Below are 20,169 nucleotides of genomic sequence, written 5' to 3' on the forward strand. Positions count from 1 at the left end.
AAGATTTTTTGAAAATGGTCCGCAAAGAAATGTCAGAATCTATGAAGGTCTTTAGAGAGTCCATGTCTGCTCAAGCTGTTATTAATCAACCACCTGTACAAATACCGACTAGTTCTGGAACTGTACCTTCTGCTGCTCCTGCTGCACAGCCGGTTATACAGCAACCTGTGGTCATTGCTCAGTCTCCTATTGTTATAGATACAAGCCCGCAACAAATTCCGACTGGTTATCCTATAGATAAAACAGCTATACCTACTGGGAAATCTACTGATGTCTCTATAGGAGAAACATTACCTTCTGAGACAGGGCATAAGAAAGCAACTGCAAAAACGGATCGTCCTGTTTTGTCAGATTCTGAACCAGAAGAATACTCAGATGAGATTTCTGAGTGTGATTCTGAGGAAGAATTATCAGAGAAAGATCAGGATAAACCGTCTAAATTTAGGTTCTCTGCCAGCGAGACAGATGAGTTATTAAAGGGAATTTATGATTCATTAGGGTTAAAAGATGAAACGCCTTCGTCAGTATCTACACATGATGCATTGTACGCAGGAATGGAGGGGGAGAAACCAATGGTTTTCCCTGTACATTCATCAACTAAGCAGTTAATTGATAGCCAGTGGAGAAACCCGGATAGGAAGACTGTAAGCTGTGGGACAAATGTCCTAAGCTGGATGCGGCCTTTTCACAGGTACAAAGTGGAGAAACCCGGATAGGAAGACTGTAAGCTGTGGGACAAATGTCCTAAGCTGGATGCGGCCTTTTCACAGGTACAAAAGGAAAATGAGTTATCCTTTGAGGATTTAGGTTTCCTTAAAGACCAATCAGATAAAAAAACCAGAGTTTGCTCTAAAAAAGACTTGGTCTGCTATATGTGCAAATTTCCGTCCAGCGGCTGCAACTACGTGTGTGGGACGCACCTTAGATCTGTTGATGCATCAGGTAATGCGTCACATTAAGATGGGATCCAGTAAAGAAATAATCTTAAATTCCTTTACCGTGATGTTCAAAGCCATAAATTTTATTATTGACGCTGCAACAGAGTCCATTCGCCTTACAGCAAGGGCTGCAGCTTTGTCTAATGTAGCCAGGAGAAATATCTGGATCAAGACCTGGGAGGGTAGTAATATATCTAAAAACAAGTTATGTACTATTCCTTTTTCTGGTGATCTGTTGTTCGGTCCACAATTGGATGAAATATTGGAACGAACATCAGACAGAAAGAAAGGGTTCCCCAAAAAGAGACCATTTAGACAGGGGAAGAAATTTTTTCGTAAGAACCGTCAAGAAAATAAAGCCAAACCCCAAAATAGACGTAAGCCCTGGTCTTTTTCACGCGAGCAAAACAGACCAAACGCATTGTTTGGCGGTTCAGACCCCGCCGCTAAAAGACAGCAGTGACAGCGAACAAGCTGTGGGGGGAAGGTTGGGCGCTTTTTTCCCACAGTGGCAAAAATTTGCAACCAGTCCATTTATCCTCAATCTGGTCAAACTGGGGTATCACATAGTATTTCATCAAAAAACCCCAGTGAAATTCAATGTGACCAAACATTTAAGGTCAGTCGAGGAACAGGCAGCCATGTCTTGCATTCTGCAAGACATGTTAACAAGGAAGGTAGTCACTTTGATACCAATCCTGGAGCAAAAGAGAGGATTTTATTCAAAAATCTTCCTGGTGAAAAAACCGTCAGGAAAGTATCGACTAATTTTAAATCTCAAACCACTGAACCCCTTTATAAAACATCAGAAGTTCAGAATGGAATCGAATTATTCTCTCAGAACGTTGCTAACAGCCAATTGTTTCATGCTCAGCATTGACTTGAAGGACGCCTATTGGCATGTCCCAATAGAAGCGAAATCTCAAAGATTTCTCCGGTTTGCGGTGAAAGAGGGTACAATGATAACCCATTATCAGTTCCGCTGCCTCCCCTTTGGCATAAAGTCCGCTCCAAGAATTTTCACCAAGGTGATTGCCGAGCTAGTGTCCCACTTACACAAGAAGGGAATAATGATTGTTCCTTACTTGGACGACCTATTGATAATGGCAGATTCAAGACAAACATTATTACTACACAGGGAGATAGTTGTGGAAGAGCTTCAACAAGCGGGGTGGATTATAAGTCTGGAGAAATCACAATTAGAGCCCACTCAGAGGATTCTCTTTCTAGGATTTATGATAGATTCAATAGAACAGAAAATGTTCCTACCGGAACAAAAAGTTGCGAAACTCATGCAACAGACGGAAGATTTCAGGAAAAGCAATGTAATGTCGATCCGAAATGCAATGAGGCTGTTGGGTCTGTTGAACTCAGTAGCTCCGGCAGTGCAGTGGGCCATGAAACATGCTCGTATACTGCAGTCCTGGGTGTTGAGAAATTGGGACAAGACAATCCAGTCTCTGGACCGATTGATAGAAATTCCGGAGACAGTGAAAGAGAGCTTAGAATGGTGGACAGTTCCCCACTCGTTATCTCAGGGCAGAGCTTGGCAGTTCCCTACACAAGTAATCCTGACCACGGATGCATGTCTGTCAGGATGGGGGCCCATGTGCAGGATTTCAAAGTACAGAGTCTTTGGCAGCAGCATATGAGAAGTCAGTCCTCAAATTACAGGGAATTAATGGCGGTCAAGTTAGCCCTTATAGCAACTCAACATTTGATAACGGCAAAGCATGTGCAGCTAAGGACAGACAACTCCACAGTCGTAGCCTACATAAATCGCCAAGGAGGAACGAGATCACACAAACTATTGACACTAGCTTTGGAAATCTTGAACATAGCAGAACAGACTCTGTTGTCACTTACAGCAATTCATCTAAAGGGTTCTATGAATTTACTAGCAGATCTACTCATTTGCAAACAGCTATCGAATATGGAATGGCAATTGAACAACGATGTATACCAATGGATAACATCCGTTTGGGGAACTCCAGTCATAGATCTGTTCGCCAACAGAGAGAATACCAAATGTCGTCAGTTTTTTTCCCTGAACGCCAAAGACAATCCGACGGCAGTGGATGCTCTTTCTCAAACATGGGACTTCAGTCTAGCGTTTGCATTCCCACCATTGAACCTTCTACCTCTAGTTTTGAGAAAGATTGCAGCATCCAAAGGGAAAGTAGTTCTGGTCGCCCCGAATTGGCCGCGAAGGTCATGGTATCCTCTGCTGCTGAAGTTAAAAGTAGCAGATCCATTACCTCTGCCTGTTCAGGACAATTAAGTATTAATTCAGAGGCAGCTGGTCCCAGACATCAAAAAATGGAAGTTAACAGCTTGGTTACTGAGGAGCGGATTCTAAAAAGCTATGGCTTATCAGACAAGGTGATAGACACACCCATTAAGAGTCGGAAGAAGAATACGAGGGCAATATACCTGAAGTATTGGAAGACATATAATTTATGGAAGGAACAATCAGGATTTAAGTCTAATGAGATTGCTACAGTATTAGAGTTTCTCCAGAGTGGAGTAGAGAAGAAATTGGCTCTAAGCACGATTAGAGTACAAATTTCAGCTCTTTCTGTTTTTTTGGACAGACAATTGGCCACCCATCCTTTAATTGCTCGTTTTGTGAGATCAATAGAAAGGAATAGACCAATTGCGGTTAAACCATTTCCGAAGTGGGACTTATCCTTAGTATTGAAGGCATTAACTAGGCCTCCTTTCGATTCCCACAAAGAAATGGACTTGCGTTTGTTAACATTTAAAACTATTTTTTTGGTAGCAATTACCTCTGCAAGAAGAGTTAGTGAATTAGAGGCATTATCCTGTAGGGAACCCTATTGTATTTTTTATAAGGACAGGGTAGTCCTTAGAACTAGTTTAGAGTTTATTCCAAAGGTTGGAGATATTTTTTACAGATCTCAGGAAATTATACTGCCAACTTTCTATCCAATTCCGACAAATGACAAAGAAAAGGAACGACATTTATTAGATGTGAGACAAATACTTAAAAGATTATTTGGAAAGAGTGGAAGATTTAAGAAAGACTGAAGCATTATTTGTAAATTTCACAGGCAAATTAGTAGGGCAGAAAGCTTCAAAAAGAACGATAGCTAACTGGATTAAGTTATGCATTTTGGAAGCATATAAAATTATGGAGGTTGTACCCCCAAAGAATCTTAAAGCTCACTCTACGAGAGGGACAGCAACAACCTGGGCCTTCAGAGCTGGTGCTTCTCCTCTGGAAATCTGTAAGGCAGCAACGTGGAAGAATCTGGGAACGTTTATGCGGCATTACAGACTAGATCGGATATCTTCATCAGACCAGGACTTTGGAAGGAAAGTCTTACATGCGGTCAGCCCACCCTAAGGTTAGTGTTTTCTTGAGTATCATCTCGATGTATACCTGTCCTGGAGGGTTAATGGAAAAAACTAAACATTAGCTTACCTGGTACTTTTATTTTAGGTAACCCTCCAGGACAGGTGGGGTAACCCACCCATATTGTTCCGTTATGATTAAGATATGTATATATGAATATATGTTGACTTTGTGCAGCACCATGAAAGCGGTGGCAAGTGTTAAAGAGGAGCTGTTAGGTATAAGGTCTCAGAGAAAATAAACACATATATCAGTAGCTAAAGATTGGCTGTACTTACATTACATATGCATTTCACTGTCCACGTTTGGATTTCACAGAATTTTTATATAGTATATGCAGAGAATGATGCTCCTGACAGCCCATGGCAGGTTCCATGTTTGTGAAGCCAAATGTGTCGTCATGTCCTGCCTGCTTCTGATCACAGAACAGCTCGTACAGAATAACACAGTGTGCAGTGAATATTAATGAGCCATGTGGCTAGGAACAATAGCTGACTCCTGCAGTGTACTCTGCCCGCGGAGATTTATCTGTGCTGTGGCTGGACTGAGTTAGAAGCTGCTGAAACTTGATCCCGTCTTCTCCTTAGCAGCCGAGGGGAGGGCCCCAGAATGCTTTGCAGTATGGAATGCGGCTTGCGTCGTCCTTAGGAGCTTAGCTGTGCTGATAAGCACACATTAAATGTAAGAGAGATTTTTATCTTTAGTAATGTCTTTTTGGCTTCTGTCTAAACTGTTTAACACAGGAGAATAGAGGTTTAAATTATCTTCTGCAGCCTGACAGTTACTCTTTAATAATAGTAATTATGTATATTTGTAATACACTATTGGTTAGGTGTCAGGAGTTGAGACCTGTTGGTAGTTGTTTCTTGGTTATATACTGCCGGATACCTGACAAATCTTTTTACTTATAGAGAAGCTTGTGGATGTTTCCTGGGAGGGGCCAGATCTCGATGTATACCTGTCCTGGAGGGTTACCTAAAATAAAATTACCAGGTAAGCTAATGTTTAGTTATCCACCTAGTGAGTTACTATAAAGAGGAAACCACCTACACTGTTACTACAATAGAAAATTCCACCTACGCAGGAACTAAAATTGACAATCAACCGAAGATATTACTACAAATATACATGGAACTACGCAGTTACATTTATTTGAAAAAATATATATACTTACACACGATTGCAGCAGCGCACGGAGAGTACATTTTCTACCGCCGGCCATTACACGCCCTCTGTCCCCGTCTGTCGACTCACTCCGCCTCTCACTTCTCTGGTCTCACGCCCTCTGTCTTCTCACGTCTTCTTTCGGCTGCTCTCCTCCTCTCGGATGTCCGGGCCTCCTGTGGCGCAAAAATCCAGGTCACGAGGTGTACAAACCCAGCCTCTTTCACCCACAATGCAGTCTGTTTCTGATATGGATTCGTTGAAATAGCGCACATGACGATATATATCGAATCCTTAACGAAGGTTAACCGAAGGGTTAGCGAATGCGATCCTTAATTTAGCGAATGCGGAAAATCTGGGATAAAATATTGATGAATTGCAGTCCAGACACGTTATTTATCGAATGCACTATTTTAACGAAAGGACTTCAGTTATCGAATGCGTGTTGATGAATTGAAGCCAAAATCCCGGCAGATAGTGTAGTGGATGAGAGCTGATCTTTTGACTAAAATTTTGTAGTCAGTGTGATGGTCCCTTGCTGAGCTTCACTAATAATGACTCTAGCCACCATAGCATCAAAAAGGATTGAGTACTGTACATGATGTATTTACAAAAAAAAAAAATGTTTTCATCTTTCATCTGATGGCTTGAATCGGTACAATTTGGTAATGACTCGATCATGAAATCTAAGTCTTCAACAGTTTTTCTTATTGAAAATACAGCATGTGGTTTGGTGTTTTAAGTGGTCAGAGTGAAACTGCTGAGTGTTTCACTGCACATGGGCTTTAGTAAATTACCACCTTTGTGAATGATCAGACAGATGCTTTATCAGAGTGAGTGCTGCAACAATGTGAAATAACCACATTTCTGGCCTAACAATAGACCTGGGATTTTGTTGTGCAATATGGAAGTCTAAGCTACATGCTTCTTGACATAGCATCTGTGCCATATGTACAGGAGAGAGTGGTAATATATGTACCAAATTGCCTATTGGTATAACTGGTTACAGTTACTACCGCGCCTGCGCAGTACACTTCAGATGACAGCATGACACGAGCGGCTCTCATGCAGGCGTAGTAGATGCTGACCTGGCGAGGACAGCATCTGCATCGGAGGGGACCACGGGCTACTGGCTGGATGCAGAGCTGCGACGAGGGCACAGGATGGTTGCCAGGGGCTGGAGAAAGCCCCAGGTAAGTAGTTAGGGTTTTTTTCAGCCTGCATCTTTCCTTTAAGTAGGAGTTAAAAATGGAATGATAAAACCATGTTTGTTACATGACGTTGTGAAAGAAGTACTGTCTGGGCTTAAAAAACAGTAAGTTCACATTAACACTTAAGATTCAGCAGAGCATCATTACTAAGATTGGATTGTACTACTAAGGTGACAAGGTTGAATAGTATTATGATACAGCCTTCCCACCTGTTTGTTGCTCATACTGCTACAGGGTGATTTATTATACAGTCACTAACCAAGGAGCTTATACACAATCTTATTCAATGCAGTTATCTTATTTAAAGCGATCCCCAGCCGAAGCTCTGGTTTGAAAAAAGAAAATAATCTGCAGAGAGGGAAGCCTCAGGATCCTATTGAGGCTTCCCTCCGTGGTCCGATGTCCTCTGTCGCGGAGTGCGACCCCCTCCACATCAGGGCCACACTCCTCTTCTGTTACAAGCTCGGCTGTGCAGTAGCCACGCGAGCATGGCCGTGCATAAACAGTAGCTCGTGGCTCTAACTTATGCCTTGTCGCTTATCTTTCAGGGGCCATGCTCAGTGACGGTGAACATCGGAGCCTCAATAGGATTCTGAAGCTTCCCTCTCTTTAAGTATCTCATTTTGTACCCAAGGGTTAATGCCAAGCAGCTGCAGATAAAGCAAATAAAAGTGTGGGATGCATTACTTGGAATGCTAGCATAATACTGCCACTCTTTAGCTGTCTTGTAAGGCCGCATCTGGTTTATGGAATTAAGTTTGGGCTACACATTACAGGAGGGCCATTTCAGTTTTAGAGTAGGTGCAGAGACGAGCAAAAAAATAGATTTGAAGGTTGTAAGGTTACAGAAACTGAGCCTACGGGCATCAGGCACTAGGGGGGACAGCCCCAGGGGTTCCGTTTCGTTCATTGGTTGGCCTGATATCGCCCACTGTTACCACCGTGCGAGCACACCGGCCCAGGATTTTGTTGCATGTTCAGTTGATACAAGTGACCACTTTCCACCCAAAATTGGTTTCATCGTCGATCGGGCATGTTTTTGGTGGTACCAATATTCATGCTATTCGATTTATAATTATCGAATTGGATCGTCAATTAGCCGCCATGTCGTTTGATGTATGGCTACCTTTATAGATTTCTACCCAATGTTCCAAAACAATCCATTCCTTTCTGAATAGAGTCGATTCAGAAGGAACTGATTCCTACCATACACAGCACACCAATTTCCAATAGATTCCAGCAGTGAATCAATTTAAAATTGATCGAACTGCAGAGTTACACTGTTCGATGCAGTGCAAAGCTATAGAAACTCGATCTGCCAATGCTCTTGCCCTGCTCCCAATTGTTTCAAAATTTTCATCCAGTCCGATTGATACTATTGATCAATTTTTAGTCAAAAGAGATTAAAGATCTGTAGCGCAGCTGAAGTTGTAGCTGTGTTGCATGGGTGCTGCTCTTGTCCAACTCCGGTGACACCCCAACCTCCAGTGATACACATAAACCACTAGTAGAATGCTAAGCAATTTTACTGCATCTGGAGACCCAGTAATAAAGTTTTTTGTTTTTGTTTTTTTAAACACGTTTATTGGTACATAAACAATTAAACAAGATCCACCATGTCATACATAAATATTCAGGTATATTACAGAAGGATCTCTACATATATAGGCTTTTCACATTTTAATTAAGACATCAATAGCTGCAATTTCTCAACCCTATAGCTAGTAGACCTCTCATAATTTAGCACATATTGTAGACCTTTCCTTTACCCAATAAGTAGTAAACTATTAAGATAACAGTAGTGTGGCAGTACCAATATTTCAACATATTAACAGTTAACATGGCCATGTCACTCTCTCTCCGCGCCTAACAGGGAAGTATCCTCCAGCTACTTCTCACTGCATAAGGAAAATTCCGTCATGTGTTACCCCCAACATTTCTAGATCATATATCTACAGTTGTTAAGTGTGAATCAATCCAGCCACTCCACACTGTAATAACTTTAGTAGGTCAGCCTCTATGAAGATATACCAACTTATGATAAGGAAGCATATAATTGATCAAAGAGAGCCACTGTTGAAGGGATGGGGAGGACGCAGCCATCCAATGTAGTACTATTGCCTTCCTGGCCATAAATAGGGTCTCTCTTAGCAGTATTTTCTGGAATTTAGTAGCATAGTCTTCTGTCATCAAACCTAAAATACACAATTTGGGATCCACTGAAACAACTATCTCTGTAATAGTAGAAAGAAAAGTAGTAACTTGTACCCAGAATTGTTTAACTAAGGGACACTCCCAGAAGAGATGTCAGAAATCTGCATTGACTTGATTACATTTAGGGCAACAGGAGGGTACCCCTCTGCCAAATTTAGAAAGAATAGTAGGAGTAAGATAAGCTTGCTGTATAATATAAAATTGTGTAAGTTTATTTCGATACCAGTGAGGGTGATAACAGCGCATCCTCCCACTCCTCCTCATCAATGTCTGAAATATGAGCGTCCCATCTCAGTTTAAGGTCATCTGAAAGGGTTTCTGATAAAGCTTGAATTAAAGAGGTATATAAAGCTGAGATTAAGCCCTGCATACCTTGTGTCCTTAATATCCCAATGAGTGGATGATCTGACAATTTTACAGTATGCCCAGGAAATTGAACATTTACACAGTGACGCAATTGAAGATATCTAAAGTAGTAGTGCTGTGGTAGGTCAAAAGCCAATTTTAAGTCTTCAAATTCTCTAAATAAGCCATTTTGGAAAATATGACATAGTTTAACCACCCCTTTGCATTCCCAGTCCCTTGATCCCGCAAAAGAGTACAAGTGCTCAAACAACCTGTTATGCCATAATGACCCAGTACTCAACAAATCAGTGAATTTTAGAACAGCATTAGTGGCATTCCAGACCTTGATGGCCAAAGTATGAAGAATTGTAGTAGTACATAGGGTTTGTAGTTTTGGTGCCATTAAATAAGCAGTAAGGTCTTGTTCATGTACATATTGAGCTAGAAGGTTCTCTGATATAGGCATAGCAGGTTGTTGTGTAGTCCAATATTGAAGATATCTCAACTGACCAGCAAGAAAATATAGCCTAAAATTAGGTAGTGCTAGTCCACCTAACGCCTTTGGACATTGGAGCTTTTTTATCCCCGCCCTCACCCTAGAGCCAGACCATATAAAGGTGGATATCAATGAGTCCAGCTTAGCGAAAAATCTTTTAGGGATATATACCATAGAATGATCCAGTGTATATAATAATTTAGGCAAAATTATAATTTTAATCAGGTTAATACGACCTATAACATTAAGAGGTGATGCCAAATTTTAGTTTTAGCCTTAACAAAATCTAACAGTGATGCTATATTAAGTTCATAAAAGGTTAAAGGGGATTTAACTATATATATTCCAAGGTACTTGAATGAATCCACCTCCATCAATCTTCCAGCCACATCTGGGTTTTGAGAACTTTGCCCATCTAAATAGTGTATTGCAGATTTTTGCCAATTTATTTTAAGGCCCGAGTATTCAGAAAATTCCTCGATGGTATTAACCAAGGAAGAGAGGGACTGATTGGTATCTCTAAGATAAACAATCATATCATCTGCGTATAGCGCAATTTTATCTATATATGAATTAATTCCTAGCCCTTTAATATCAGCATGTGTTCTAATACGCTCAGCTAATAGCTCTATTGTGAGAGCGAACAAATATGGCGACAATGGGCACCCTTGACGCGTACCTCTACATAGATCAAATGGTTTTGTAATACATCCATTAACTAATAATTTAGCTTGGGGGTATGCATACAACGCCTTTATCCAACTAATAAATTTTAAGGTAAAGCCGTATTTCTTGAGAACTTCCCATAAAAGGGGCCATTCCACTGTATCAAAAGCACTCGCCGTATCTAATGATAAAATTGCCCTATCTCCCCCAAAATCATGGTCGATCTGCATATGAACTAAAGTTTTTCCCGAATATTGATAGAGGTGGATTTACCGGGCATGAATCCGGTTTGATCTGGATGTATGAGTTTAAGGATAATTTTTTGGATTCTATTGGCAAGAAGCTTGGCGAATATTTTATGATCGCTGTTCAGTAATGAAATAGGGCGAAAAGAGGAACAATCTAGGAGATCTTTGCCTGGTTTAGGGAGCAATATAATTGTCGCGTCATAGAAGGAATGTGGCAAACATCCTGTCTCAGTAACTGATTGAAATACTTTTAGCAGTACTGGAGCAAGAGTGTCACTATATCTTTTGAATACTTCAGCTGGGAAGCCATCAGGGCCTGGGGACCTATTACTAGTTAAGGAATTAATTGCATCCTGCACTTCTTCAAGCGAAATATCTTTGTCTAGTAGAAGAGATTCTTCCTTAGTAAGGGTGGGCAAAGAAATATTTTGAACATATTGCTCTATTTGTAATGGAGTTTTATTCAAGCGGGTTCTATATAGTTCAGAGTAGAACTCAAGAAAACAGGTAGATATTTCTGGAGTCGTAGTTCTAATAGTTCCATCACTGGCTTTAATTTCAACTATCACCGTGGATCCCCTGCAGCCATGTGCCAGGTATGCCAGGAGCTTAGCAGATTGGTTTCCCAATTCAAAGAATTGCTGCTTTTGGAAAAAACGTGTCCTTTGCACGTGCAACTTTAAGTGATCATTAAGGCGTTTAGTTGCTAATTTCCAAGAGTTGCAACTCTCATCTGTAGGTTGTGTTGTATATATCACTTCTGACTTACGCACTTGTTTAAGTAGATCCTCTCCTTTAAGTTTATTAGTCTTTTTAATACCAGAGATAGCAGAATTAAATGATCCTCTTAAAAAGACTTTAAGCGCCTCCCAAATAATGTGTGTATTCTCAACCTGCTGGTCCCTGCCCACGTATTCCACTAGCTCAGCAGCCACAAGATCCAGGTCAGAGAGCTGAGACATCCAGAATGGATTTAGCTTCCACTGCATATGTCTAGGGACATCTAAGACCTCTAGTTGTAGTAGGATAGGTAAATGATCGGAGATGGCGCGAGGCAAATACTGAACATCAATGACCATAGGTATTAATTGTCTAGTCAGAAATACATAATCTGTTCTAGATAACATATTCTTTTGAGTTGTATGACAAGAGTACATTTTAACATTAGGATTTCTAAATCTCCAAATATCTATCCAATCTAGCGCCTCCATATATCTAGATAGATATGTTCTAGTGGCACCGCTCTGCGATCCAAATTTATCCAAATATGCATCCATAAGCATATTAAAGTCACCTAGACAAATAATCCCTGCCTCTGGATAGTTTAAAGCAAAGGAGACTACCTGGTGCAATGTGGCCTTAGCTGCAGGTGGAGGGTTATATAAACCGATGATTACTATTGGGACATTTTCTATACGTGCTGCTATACAGACATATCTACCTCTGTCGTCCGTTAACACCCGTCTTATTTGAAAATTCAACCGTTTATGCACTAATATTGACACCCCACTGGAAAATGTGGAAAAAGTGAAATGGTATTGGGTGCCCACCCAAGGTTTATGCAATCTGACACAAGTTTCTGAGATCAAATGGGTTTCTTGAAGACACAAAAGATCAGGCTTGTACCTATTTAAGTAAGAATGAACAAGGGGTCGTTTAACTGGATCATTGAGACCACGTACTTTCCATGACACAATATTTAATTTATCCATAATTGAATATTTTAAGAGTTATTAGACAGGGGTTAACAACGACAGAAATTATGAAGTCCACTAGAGCTATATCCATCAGAGAGAGAGTGACCGGCCTAAGAAGAAACAGAAATAGTAATAAAACAATAACCCTGCCCAAGTGGTCCTGAAATTTGAACCAAACTAACCACATGGGCCTAGATCCCAACAAACTATACACGAGGGCTATAGTTCAGAGTTCCTGAACCTAGCAGTAATAACTGCTTGGCACTAAGTGCAATGAGCAGAGACACTTCAAACCATCCTCATCACAACCTACACTGTCCCTATAAAGAGAAACTATCTAGTATAAGTTGTAGATCAGATATATATAGTATAAACTTTTAGCCCCCGAGCACATCATCATGTTCATTATATCACCCGCCCCCAACCCCCCAGAACCCTCACAACATATAAAAGCACATTAGAATAGATACATCCCCTTAATTTACGATTGGAATATTCGATATGCATATACAGCTGTTTGATAGTTAGACAAAACACCAAGAGCAGAGTCCCAATGTACCAGTATAGAATGCAGCACCCAGTTACTTCCTAGGGCTGAAGATAGGAGAGCAGAGAAGTCATCCCATACAATTATCCATACCGTGCTCGTAATTGCATATTATTGGCGAATATATAGTCCACTAGTAATAGTAAAATACTCGGATCCTGTAAATGCGCATTAATTATTACTATATCACTTAAAGGGCACTCTTTCCTATATTGTCGCAGATTCAAGTTGTCCAACAAGCTGCAAAAAGGTCATAATAAAAATTAGGGAAAATATGCAAGCCCCCCTCCCCCTCTTGCCTTCCTTTTCCACCCATTTAAGCAAAATTATGCAAAAAAAAAAAGGTAGATCAGTTCTCCCCTCAGGCCTTCAGAAAAAATATAATACTTGCAACTTTAACGCTTAGGACGAGTGTCCAACCAGTCGGCGGTTTCTTGCGGTGTTTGAAAGAATAGAACTTTATTATCATCCACAATTCGCAGACGTGCTAGGTACTGCATAGAGTATTCAATGTCTTTTGTCCTCAACCTCTTTTTCACCTCAATAAAGACCCTTTTCTTCTGGACTTCAGCAGAGAAATCAGGAAATATGGATACTGCAGTATTATTTATAGTAAGATCTTTCTTCAAGCTGGCTGCACGTAGTATGACATCTCTATCTCTGCTGTTAAGTAGACGAAGTATGAAGGGCCTGGGCGCGGCTCCAGGCGGAGGATTTCTAGTTGCAATTCTATGCGCCCTTTCAACTGCGAACGCTGCAGAAAAGTTACCATCTTGAAATGTATTCTTAAGCCACGTTTCGATAAACGATTCAGGGTTCTCCCCTTCAGACTTTTCTGGCATACCTACAATACGTAGATTATTTCTCCTTAATCGGTTCTCCATGTCGTCCATTTTAGACCTCGTGGCGTCCGAAGTATTAGTTACTCGTTGCGCAGTTCTTTCCAACGGTACAAGTCTGTCTTATATGCTGGATACCAGTGTCTCTATTACCTTAGTTCTTTCTCTGAGGTTCTGAAGGTCCTGTCGCAGTAGCCCAATGTCCACCTTCACCTCCTCCAACATACCGGTGACTGCGGTGCGGCTATCCATAATGGCGGCAAGCAGTTGGGCATGCGACTCCTGCCAAGTGAGTTCAGGAGAGGAAGCGTTAGATGATGTCTCCCAATCGACGCCACCAGCACTCTCTGCTCTATCTTGCTGTTGATCCGAGAGGCCTTGACGGGAAACCGAATGGGATCTTGTGCGCGGAGGGAAGTCTTTATCCTCTTGCGCAGCTCCAGACAAAAACTTGTCCATTGTGCCGGTGCCTTTAGTCTTAGAGCGGGACATAAATGCCAGGGATGCCAGAGACACAGTCCACCTCAAGTTAGGCGATGTTCCAGGAAGGGTAAGCGGCAGGATAACTGCAGGATTAATAGCGTGCTCGGAGCTCTCACTAAGTGCGACCGCTCACGGCGCCATCTTGGCCACGCCCCCCCCCCAGTATTAAAGTTTAAATTAACAATTTACCTTCTAGCAGTATGTTCTAACAGATGTATCCTAGCATCTGAACTCACAGTTAAAGGGACTCCGAGCACCTCTCATAAACATGTCTTTAAGACTCCGACCAGTACTGCAAAGTACTTAAAGATGCATACCTTTCTGTCGCTTGTGCTCTCCTCTTTCATTTGATGCCTGAATCGCCATTCTACACCAAACCGTTTTCGTTCGATTTCAATTTAATAATGGCGGCTGCCATTTTGGCTATGTTATAACTTCCGGTTCTCCCCTGTCATCTTTGAATCTGCAGGTCTGCAATGCAGGCAGCTAAGACACTAGTAAAAAGGCCCGCCCGTTAAATGGGCGCTAGGTCACAGGCGCTACCCTCCGCAATGCACGCACATACGTGTCCCACTTGCTCGTTCCCCACCACTGTCTGAAGTATATGCACACAGGGAGCTGCTTGCTTGGCAGTTGGAAAAAACTGTTATTTCCCACATTGCAATGAGAACCTCTGTGAAACACAGACAGCAAACTGTCAGGTCCGGCCCTGTGTCCCTGCTCCCCGGCCGCTGTCCTAACTGCCCTGGCTGCGCACATGCTCAGTACAAAAAAGCCAGGGACACACAACCATTCAGTTGATGACGCAGGGACACTTGCATTTTATTGTATAGGATACCAATAAACTGGATTCAAAATCAGCTGATTACTTTAGTAATAACTCAGGTTGTTTACAATTCCTTCAGATGAGGCAGAAGGAAACAGAATCGTGTATAGTGGCCTGCAAACACTCCTGTTCAGCTAGGATGCAGTCACAAGTCACTGGAGAAAGATTTCACCTCACAGACACAGCTCTTCAGATCTTCATCAGGCTTTTTACCAGTTCTCCTCTGCTCCAGGCTCACTCTCCCAGTTACTAGCACATTCTTTCATCTCAGAGCAAAGACTCTGACTTTTTCTCACTGGCTACACATCTCCACAGTATAACAGCTGCTCTCCTTTTGGTGAGATAAAATTTCACCTTAGATGTAGGAAGGAAATCTGTAAACACTGCAAACTATTAACTGTTTAAGGCCCTGTTCCAATTGCGTTCCGTTTGCGTGGCTGTCCGCATTGGCCGTTTTGTTACGCATTTTTTATTTCTGTGCGTTGGACGTTTTTGGTAAGCGCTTTTCTAAGCACTTTTGCAGAGCGTTTACGTTTTTTCACTTCCTGACGTTAGTCAGGAAGTGAACTCTTTGATCCGGAAAAGAATAACTATAACGTATTTATTCTTAAAAATGCTCACGCAATCGCTGCACAAAGCGATTTTGTGAGCGTTTTGCATTTACCTATACCTTCCATACCTTACGCCTCAAAAATGGTCCATGCACCGCTTTTCTGAGCGGATCAGAAACACACTGCTCAGATGTGAACTTTCACATAGAGAATCATTGCACAAGCGCTTTTAGGGCAATTTTGAGAATCGCCAGTGCTTAAAAAAAATGACAAAAACGCCCCTAGTGTGAACAAGCCCTCAGAGCTGATTTCACAGAACCACAAATCAGGCAATATGATTACACAGAGAATATACTTTGTACAGGTACTGAATAGCCATGTTGGCAGGATGGCTATAGATCGATCCGACATTTTAGGAAATAAATACCCAGCAGATGAATCTAATATCAAGGAATTGAATGGGAAGATTGATACGTGCGTGGTCACCTTTAGTGAGTCAAATGTGCAATGTATTTCCACAATAAGTAGTTATGGCAAATTCTATATCTGCAATTAAAGGGGACTTGGATGCTTTCCTTGCATTGAAGGATATCCATGGCTATAATTAGACAAGAGAAGGAATTGGTTTTCCTTTTAACCTCCCTGGCGTTCAATTTCTGTTGGAGTTCTGTGCAAAAAGTGGTTCAATTAATTTTTATAAGATTTTTTTTTCCTGTAACTTACCAAAATGTGTTAGAGCGGACTATAACCCTGCATTTCAACTTTGCTCTAAAACATTATTTACAGCATATTATATGCAAAAAGCATTTTTTTTTTACTAGACCAGCATTGGAAGGGTTAAACACAGAGGTTTAAAGTTCCGTGGAGAGATATGCAGAAGTTCCGATTGTTACATTCTATTTAGTTAAATGTATCTTGAGAAATGTTACACACTCTTTGGCTGTCCTCCAGCTCCTTCTCAGTCAGAGAGAGTGAGTCACATTCAACACTTAGATACATTTATGTAAACAAAATGTATCTATTTCAGCTTCGATTGCGTCTGCAGAAATCTCCAGGAACTTTAAAGCCCTGTGTAACCCTTCCAATGCTGGTCTAGTAAAAAAAAAAATGCTGGTTGCATATAATATACTGTAAATAATGTTTTAGAGCAAAGTTGAAATGCAGGGTTATATTCCGCTTTAAGCAAGGGTCTAGTATACTTTTTTTGAGTCTAATAAGTTTTTTTTAAACACAAAATCGAGTCAGAAAATATACTTTTTTCTCTTTCTGCCAGGCCACGGTTTTCCCACTCTTCAACTTTTTGGCAGAAAACGTGCAGGTTTTTGCATGCGATTTTTGCATTAAAATTTTACATACGTGATGTGAAAATTCACATACAAACGCAGATTTTATTGCAAAAAATGCATGCAAAAAAAAAAAAAAGCAAAAAAACCTGAACCCTGCCTTAGAACTGCTGGAGGAGCCTGACTCGTCCATTTTTCCCAGGAGGAGTCAGGTTTTGTTCATTCCGTCAAGGACGATAATGGCTAATTGGTCCTAGCTTTGTAAAGGTTTTTCACCTTCCTTTGGATCACCTCAGTTATGTCACAAACATATTGCACAAACGCCTTGTTCATATCTGTCCCATGCATTGGACATATTCTGTTATTGTAGCATTGCTACTGTATTATGATATGCCCGACTTTCGTCTGGTGTTTATAAAAATCGAGCAGGTTGGGACCTTGCATTCTGTCACTGACACAGACTCAGTGGCATGGACAAATGGGAATGTGTCTAAACAAATCCTATGTTTAACATAGGATCTGCTAACCTATCCGTTTTCTGAAGCAGACTGATGTGACTAGAGTGTGAACGCACCTTATTCATGTTGTGATGGGCCATTACGCAACCAGCAAAGAGATTTAAAAAAGGAGCTGAGCCAAGCTTGACCTTTACAGAAAAACTATACTTTTCCTTATCAATCTAGCAGCCTATTTTTCTAGAGCTAATGATTAATGTAGTATTTAAAGGCCATTATTTACTATGTAACTTTTGTTTTTCAATTAAATGCTCAATATTTTTTTTTCCCCATCTCACGTTTCCTACAAGTTCATTTGTAGGTTTTTTTGTGTGTTTAGTAGTGGACTAATGTTTTGAAATGAAAAGCAGTTTTGTGAACATTTGGTAGCATTTTGGCTTTTCTCTCTTAACAGCCCAAATACGCGAGGAAGCCAAGAAAATTTAGACAATGACACAGAGACAGATTCTGTTGTGTCTGCACAGCGAGAAAGACCAAGAAGAAAAGAAGTTTCAGAACATGGTGAGTTAGTGGATTCTAAATTCATTGCTGTGTAAACTGAGTGTGTCATTGATTAGTTGGTACTTTTTCTTATTTTCTGCTTTTAACAAGAAACGCACTATCCTCCTTAACTGTCCCAAACAGGCAGATAGGAGACATAGGCCCATATGCCATTCACTCTTTCTCCTGAGTTTTCTTCAGGGTGATTTTTTTCACAACTTGTCCTAAAATGCCTTTTAAACAACCAGCAAGAAAGAAAATACTCAAAATAAATTTAATAGTACAGTACTTTTTTCACCAACTTATAGGTACCTTTTCAATTGTAAAATGCTGAACATTTAGTTTGAAGTGAGGATGAAAATATCTCCTCAGGAGAAAAAGTTCATTGCATATGGACCATGGAGTGTTACCCGGCGGTGTAAGTGGCTCTTCAAAAGTTTTTAGGCTAGTGTTGCTTTGCTCACGTAAACTAACACAAGGGCCCATATGCAATTAACTTTTTCACCTGAGTTTTCTCCCAGGGGATGTTTAACAAAATGTAAATAAATGCCTTTTACACAACCAGCAAGCAAACAAATATTCAAAATGTTGACAGTACTTGTTTACTTTTTGGTACTTCTTCCATTGCAAAGTGCTAAAAAGTTATTTTACATTGAAGGTGAAAATGTATCGCCTAGAAAAAAACTTAGGAGGAATAGTGAATTGCTTATGGGCCCAAGTGTTTTGTGCCTGTTCAGTGGGAGCAGGCTACATACCACTGCACTATGGGTGCTCCTCTAAGAATCGAGACAGTCAGGGCAGTGCTATACACAAAGCACTAGCGCTGCTACTGATGTGGGAATTTTGCTTTTAGATATATTTTATTATTTTTGCTTTTTGGCCACACATCTTAATGTTCCCTATTTGATTCGATTTTGTGTCATCATAAGGGATATGATCCCAGAAATCAGTTATCCGTTATGTTTTATAAACTTGTGGTTCAGATTAAATCTCGTCACCGTCTCCTCTAGACCTGTTAAGACTGCTTTCACATTGGTAAGCATCACCAGTACTCTTGCAGCTACTGTATAGTACTTACCAGTATATTGTGTATGCTGTGTGTGGAGTGTATGCTTGTGCTTTAAACTTAAAAAAAATCAAATATGTTTTTGTAAACTCTTCTGACTTTTACCTGGGGAGCATAACAAAAATGAACTGCCTAATCCACCCCAGAATGTCTGCTAACCTTCACCAGTATTTAATGAAAATGTAGCACAAACCACAATAGTCCACTAGAGGGTACTACACACACATTGAGTCCAGGAAGGGTATGTCCCCTATTTCTCAAGTTGATGGATCACTTTATAGAGCAAAAAAAAATCAGTTACAACAGTCTATAAGGAGAGAGGGAGATGGATGACCTATCAGCCCATCTGAGCATGTGAAAACAAAGCAGGTAAAAACGTGACCGGAGACGCCCTATTAAAAACTGCACAGCCACCAAAGGCAGGAATGTTAAAAGCTGCAACTAGTGGCTATAAACAGATTTGGGCGCACAGAGGTGCCCGGGGTTTATAGCCACTAGTTCCTATTTATAACTGCTAATTGCTGCTTTAAACATTGCTGCTTTTGGCGGAGAAGATATCGGGGGCTAGGAGCTGGGGTCTTTAATGTTAGCAGTGTGGGCGAGTCCTTAAGGGCTAAGGTTGGGCACCACCGTTGGGTCTCAGGGTTGTGCATCGGAAGAGGGTGACTTCTGTGTGAGCATGGATGGTTTAGGTTATCATAGAATATCAGTAGATTACCATTATTTTACTATCCTAATTAACCACTTAACGACCGCCTAACGCCAACAAGCGTCGGCGGGTCGTTAGTGGTATAGCATGGAAACGGCCGCTCATCAATAGTGCGGCCTTTCCATGCCAGTTCACAGAGGCTGTCTCCGTGAACAGCCGGAGAGCCGCCGATCGCGACTCACCGCCGAAATGTAAACATGCGGGGAACAAATCCCCGCTGTTTACATCATACGGCGCTGCTGCCCAGCAGCGCCGTAAGGCAGATCGGCGATTCCCGGCCTCTGATTGGCCGGGGATCGCCGGCATATGATAGGCTGAAGCCTATCCTATCAGGCGCAGGACGGATATCTGTCCTGCGCCGCTCATCGGGTAAGGTAGAGGGAGGGAAGTGAAGGGAGGGCGGAAAACGCTGCGGAGGGGGGCTTTGAGGAGCCCCCCCCGCAGATCACAAACAGCTGGCGGCGATCAGACCCCACCCCCAGCAGGACATCCCCCTAGTGGGGAAAAAAGGG

At 41.3% G+C, this 20,169-nt stretch overlaps 1 protein-coding gene across 3 annotated transcripts in view; it reads left to right on the plus strand.

The window, feature by feature from the left end:
• The window catches only part of DVL3 (dishevelled segment polarity protein 3), a 163,873-nt gene that overhangs the window by 87,020 nt on the left and 56,684 nt on the right, over positions 1-20,169 (plus strand). For all 3 annotated transcript variants that reach the window (XM_068281300.1, XM_068281301.1, XM_068281302.1), the window contains exon 4: positions 17,797-17,903. In XM_068281300.1, coding sequence (XP_068137401.1) covers positions 17,797-17,903 — 107 coding nt within the window. The remainder of the gene's footprint in view (positions 1-17,796; positions 17,904-20,169) is intronic.

This window comes from Hyperolius riggenbachi, chromosome 4 (assembly GCF_040937935.1).
Source record: "Hyperolius riggenbachi isolate aHypRig1 chromosome 4, aHypRig1.pri, whole genome shotgun sequence".
Taxonomy (NCBI): Eukaryota; Metazoa; Chordata; class Amphibia; order Anura; family Hyperoliidae; genus Hyperolius; species Hyperolius riggenbachi.